Source organism: Octodon degus, unplaced genomic scaffold (assembly GCF_000260255.1).
Source record: "Octodon degus isolate 3935 unplaced genomic scaffold, OctDeg1.0 scaffold00124, whole genome shotgun sequence".
Lineage (NCBI taxonomy): Eukaryota > Metazoa > Chordata > Mammalia > Rodentia > Octodontidae > Octodon > Octodon degus.
The window spans coordinates 7,249,101-7,255,221 of NW_004524700.1; the positions used below are offsets into that span (position 1 = coordinate 7,249,101).

The 6,121-nt window shown below is 31.5% G+C and overlaps 1 protein-coding gene and 1 pseudogene across 1 annotated transcript in view; both read left to right on the top strand.

The window, feature by feature from the left end:
* The window catches only part of Dmxl1 (Dmx like 1), a 206,533-nt gene extending 202,833 nt beyond the window's left edge, over positions 1-3,700 (top strand). Inside the window, exons 42-43 of the mRNA XM_012516760.2 lie at positions 282-499; positions 3,136-3,700. Coding sequence (XP_012372214.1) covers positions 282-499; positions 3,136-3,360 — 443 coding nt within the window. The 3' untranslated portion in view covers positions 3,361-3,700. The remainder of the gene's footprint in view (positions 1-281; positions 500-3,135) is intronic.
* LOC101569390 lies at positions 1,477-1,994 on the top strand (annotated as a pseudogene).
* Positions 3,701-6,121: the final 2,421 nt, after the last annotated feature.

Consider the following 6,121-nt stretch of genomic DNA (forward strand, 5'->3'; position numbering starts at 1 on the left):
TATAAAGAGCCCAGTTATCAACTTACACGTCTGAAAAAAAATAAAATTTAAAAAAACCTTACACATCTATAGTAAATCAACCTTTGGTCTACTAAGTAGGCAATTCAGTGAAGAAAGAATACTCAAGACATAGTGCTAGATGAATTGAATGTTAACTTTTTTTTAAAAAATGTAGATATAAGTCTCACTTTTCACAAAATTCAACTTAAAATACTTTTAAGTAAACATTCTTTATTATTTGTTATCCAATATCTAAAATCATTTCTCTTTTCAACTTTCAGCTTTTACCTGCCACGATAGTGGAGCTACAGTTTTGGCATATGCTCCCAAACATCAGTTGTTATTATCAGGTGGCAGAAAAGGATTCACCTGTGTATTTGATCTTCTGCAAAAACAACAGAGGCAGCTTTTTCAGAGCCATGATTCCCCTGTTAAAGCCATTGCTATTGATCCAACTGAAGAGTACTTTGTCACAGGATCTGCAGAAGGCAATATAAAGGTATCTACAAAATAGGGTAAAAAGAACTTCAGAACTCTTAGCTCTTCAACCATATTAATACTAATCTGTTTAAATATGTATTAATTTCTTTCTGCTCATCATGGTAATTACCACTTAAGATATCTTTTGATGAAGAAAATTATATTTAACTTAAAGATTTTTACATGTTTGCAGTACATAATGAGCTTATTGTGGGTAGTTGACACTATGTATGTAACATGTTTTAATGGTGTCCCCTTCCTTTCCCTGTACTCATTTCTTGTATCTCTTGATCTCCTTCCCATTTGCAAAAGATCTGTTTCCCCATTTCCTTTTATCTGTCTTTTGTTCTGTTTTTTTTTTAATATTTTGATTTCTTTAAGCTTATATCTGAGTTATTTCTGTTTTTCTGTTGTTTTAAAATATACTTATTTCTTCCTTAAAAAGTAAACTTTCCATGGATATAAACATATTTTAGACAATAAAATTAATCTTGACTCCATGTTGTATAATTTGCTGGATTTTAAGGTATGTACTAAATAATGTATTAACATTTTCTTTTATTCCACATTATTCCCTAATTTTTGATATGCAAAAACAATATCTGAGCACCAGGAATATAGCTCAGCGGTGCCTGGTAAGCACATGGTCCTGAGTTTAATTCCCAGTACAAAAAAACAAAACAAAACAATATCCAGTAACTTAGTACCTGATTCGAGAATTCTGAATGCACGTGGACATACGCTATTCTTACTAGTTCTTTGCAAACTTCATTGGGTTTAAAACTTAAGAGAGGTTGCTTAAAATCTTAAACAATTTGTTAGTAATATTAGGGAACTTATTAAAATTGCAGATTACTGGGTCTTAACCCAGAAATACTCTGCTGTGTAATTCAATATTCAGAATTCTACAAATCTAGTAGTTTTTATGGAGGGCCCTGTGGAAATGCATAAATCAATTGAGGCACCCTAGAATCCTGAGGTGATCGGAGCCATAGAATGTCAGCAGTCTGTTCATCCATGCATGCCAAATGGGTTGTGGGGAAGGTGATTGGTACAGCAGTGCAAAAAAAAAAAAAAAAAAAACCTGCCAAAGTGAGAGTGACCAGATTTGTTCTGTATCTCTACTTATTAAAGTATTTTAGGAGGCCGGGGAGATGGCTCAGTAGGATAAGTGCTTGACTGGCAAACGCAAGGATCTGAGTTCAATCCCCGGTTCCGCCAAAAAACCAAAAAACAAAAAATAAAGTATTTTAATAAGCAGAAAACACCTTGCTCACAATGCCCTTTAGCAGTGCACTGTTGGAGATACTGTACTTCTCAAAGCTTTACCTGTTCCATGAACAGAGCACATGAGACGTGAACTGGCTGAGATTGTCTTCAAAGTGGGTAGAATAATAGATCCAATGTCAGGAAAACCCTGTGCAGAAACTGGCTACGTGGAGAGTCCAGACAGTTTAGAAACCACTCAGCTCAGCATAACTCTGGAAGAACTCAACATCTCTTCAGCACAGTGAAGGGCAGGAAGAAGGGAACAGGGAAAGATTTCTAAATTTCCTTATAAACTGTGTCACATTCTCTTGTGGCATTTATGAAATAGTAAAGGACTTGTTACAATTTTTCATTAAAGATATGAATTGAAAAATAAATAAAAATTAAAAAATTGAAAGTACTTTCTATGTTATTTTAATGGTTAGGAATTCTGTAGCGCTGAGGGATCTAGGTTTTTTAGCATATATAAGGCAGTAGTTGAGCATATTTAGTGCAATAAGGTGAACTTTTTGATAAAACTGGCAAATTCTTTCGTAATTCTCTGCTAGAATTTTTTAAAAGCTTTTCTTAAAATCAAATATATAGAGAAAAAAAATTATTTTTCTCCCACTTGAAGCCACTTTCTTATCAAGAGTTCCTTTAGTTTAGAATAAGTCATAGTCTGATTTAGGGCATTTCTTTATACTCTGAGGTTTATTGCTTATAACTTAACAAATCCATGTACATACAGATTAGTGTCGTCATTATATTTCTTAGAGAAAATTTCCTTAGCGATCTCAATAAAATCAGGAAATAAATTGGTTTCTGTAATACTAAAATAGATACCCTAAAAGCATGTAAGTGAAAATGCCTATAATTTGCTTTAGAAACAGGTACATTTATTTTTATAAGGGTTAAAAATATAAAATCTTAGTAAATTTACATTCCCCAAGTTTTAATATTTGGCTTGGTATTGTAGTTAAAACAGAGGTTTGCCAGAGTAGTTAGTGGGCCTCCAGGTATCACTTCCTTCTTCCCAGCTATTCTGATCCCTTGGTGAATATTCCATATTACAAAGAAGGTGTTAGTTACCCCACTGCAAAATTACCCAACAGAGTTCTGCTGAGAGGTAGAAAACCTTAATTGTAGCCCCTGTAATATTACAAGTTTTTGTGGCATTGTACACTTACCCTCCATGTACATAGATACTCTCATCTCCAGTGCAGGAGATAATACTTTAATATCTTACTGGATGAATTATAAGCATTTAATAATATAAAAACATTTGGTAAACTGTAAGCCTGAACAGGTTTTCCTCCATCTTTGTTTAGGCAGGCCTGAATTTTTCATTCGGAGTCTGAAGGTAATCATCAACCACATGTCCATTTTCTTCTTAATATTTTTCAGATCTGGAGTCTTGCCACCTTTAGTCTTCTGCACACTTTTATCAATGAACATGCTCGGCAGTCCATTTTTAGGAATATTGGAACTGGAGTGATGCAGATTGAGACAGGACCAGCAAATCATATTTTTTCTTGTGGAGCTGATGGAACAATGAAGATGAGAATACTGCCAGATCAGTTCAGCCCATTACATGAAGTGTTAAAAAATGATGTGAAATTCATGCTGTAATATTTTTACTAGAAAACATACAGTTTATTATCCTTTTGAAGGAAGTGGCCAACAGATATATAGTAATCACTCTATACCACAAATAAGCTGATGCTTTGTTTTCATATTTACTTACGGAGCTTTACCCTCATTGATGCACTGATGCCTTAAAAATTAACAAAATCATTCATAATTTTATTAGATCACCTAAAGTAGAATTTGTAAGTAATGCTGTAGTAATACTTATGTATAGTATCTTTTGAGTATGTCATAATATTAAAGTTTTGTTTTCTTATTGTTTATCAACTTTTCTGCAGATATCGCTGCATGAATTTCTTTAACAGTAAAAATACCTTTTGAGGCTCACATACTCATCACTTAATTCACCACTGACTTCTTTTATCAGACAACATTTCTGAAAGTCTTTTCCTCTTAATGATGGAGTGATTTATGAATAAGAATGAAACAGATAATGACCCTTTCATTCAAAACTCATTGGAACTTCAGTGATAAATTAGATAAATGGTTCATTATGTGAGGCTTCCATCAGTTTCTCTTCCCTTCCCTTCTTATTGCCTAAATTGTATGTGTGTAAATGTATTTGTGTGTATGTATATGTGTATGTGTGTGAGAGTGTGTGTGTGTATATATATATACATATATATATTATATATATAGCTTACACATTTAAATTTAGTTTGTGTATATATTTGCAACACCCACAAATTTTTCATGTTTTTTTGTGCCATAACAACTACTGCCACCAGAATAACAACTTTTTTGGCAAATGTTTATTTTAAAATATTTTAATTCTCATCCGAATTTTCAAATAAATCTCAATAAGGCTTCTAAGATTGTTATTTTTAGATTACATTGAATCAAATAGGTCTTAAAAGGCAATAAAGATTCTGTGTTGGCATATATATACAAGATGCTTTAAAGTAAGTTAGGAATTTGACAAGAGTTCATAAATATACATTTTTCTTAATTTCTTTTATTTTTTTAGGTGCTTTTAGTCTCAAAATTTCTGAAAACCTTACAGCAGTGTTTTTAGTAACAAATGTGAAAACAGTCAAATAATAATTGCAGATGTAAAATACCCTTCAAATCTAGTAACAGAAAATAAATTAAGCCTTACATTGTATTATTTTTGCCAAAATATATTATTTTATTATAAAATCTGACCAAAATATTTAAAATTCATAGTACTTTTAACTTAAATATGCTATTTCTGTTTTGTGCTATACATTTTCTCATTTAGAATTGTAGAAAACTTGATAAATACTTGAGTTTAACAAATGAGACTGGAGGAAGGGGGAAAAGTGCTAAAGGTATGTTAGCTGCCATTTAACTTAAATTTATTTTGTTAGTAGGAATTACAAATTAAAGGAATTTTTATGTGAGATATAGACAACTATTATCTTAGAAATTAAAGCGTCAAAGCAAAGAAATGAAGGGCTAGAAAATGAATTTTGTATATGCCTCAGGATACTTTTGTCATAAAAGTATATTGTTAAAGATTTTGTAAATTGTATTTCATGATTTTACATGTATTAAGCAAGTTACAGTGGAAACACTGTTGTTATGTAGAGAGAGTTTATATATACAGAATAACTTGTATCTATAAGTTGTGCAATAGCAATACATGCCTATTTTGCCATGGAGAAATCTTGATAGCATCGGAATAATGTTATTATTCCATGTAGTTAAGCTTAAATTATTTTTCAGTAATTTCTTCATGAATCAACATTCAGAAGGCATAAGTACTTTTAAAAAATAGAAAATTTACTATTGTGCTTATTAAAACAAGTCATTGGGGATGAACAGTTAACCATTTTAATTGAGGTTTATATGAATAGCCATAAATTATGTAAGCTCATCTGTATTTACAGCAAATCATAATATTTTAAATAAACAATCATGCAATGACTTTTTTGACATGCTATTGTTTTAAGTAATATTTATGCCAATTTAGTTGATTTTATGTGACATTTTAAAGTGGAAGATTTCTATCTTTATATCTGATTAGTAATTGAATAACTTTCAGTAATTTGTTCTTTTCTGTAATCTTTTCCACTTAATAGGTAAGTATTAAAAAAGATGGGAATGAAAATAGGTGAACTATGTATATAAATATGATATATACATACTTATAAATTTTCACTAGCCATAAAATTGTAGTGATTGGGTACATCAAAATACATTTTTAATTCTGTTTTCTGAAAATATGTCTTTGTTACAAGAATTCACAATATTGTTAAGACTCTTTTTTCCAAAAAGTAGGATTTTTTCTAACCATTGCTCTGTCATCTTAATCCTCTTTCTTGCCCACTAAGCCTTGTTCTTTTTTAAAAAAAAATTCTTCATTGATCTGACTAAAGCGCCTGTTTAGGTAGAACACAGCAGCCAGGGTTCAATCGACAGCCTGCTGGGCCTGCCCTGCCCCTGGGCGTGCTGAGACTGCAATTGAGACTGGGCATGGTGGATCCATCCTGTAATCTCCAACCTGTAATTCTCCCTGAAAGCAGGAGAATTACTGTGAGTCTAATCTACATAGTGTAGACCCTGTCCTAAATACAGAAAAAAAAAATAAAATTCCTCATTGAAAGAGTGCAGAATTTCTCAAGAATTGAAACAATACAAAGATACACATTTAAATGAAAACCTTATACAAACTTAGGGTGGAAATTTTTTTTAACAGGATTAGAAATCCAAACAGACATAATTCACTAAAAAAAATTATCATATAGCAGGGAAGCACAGTACAAGTTAAAATAGCAAG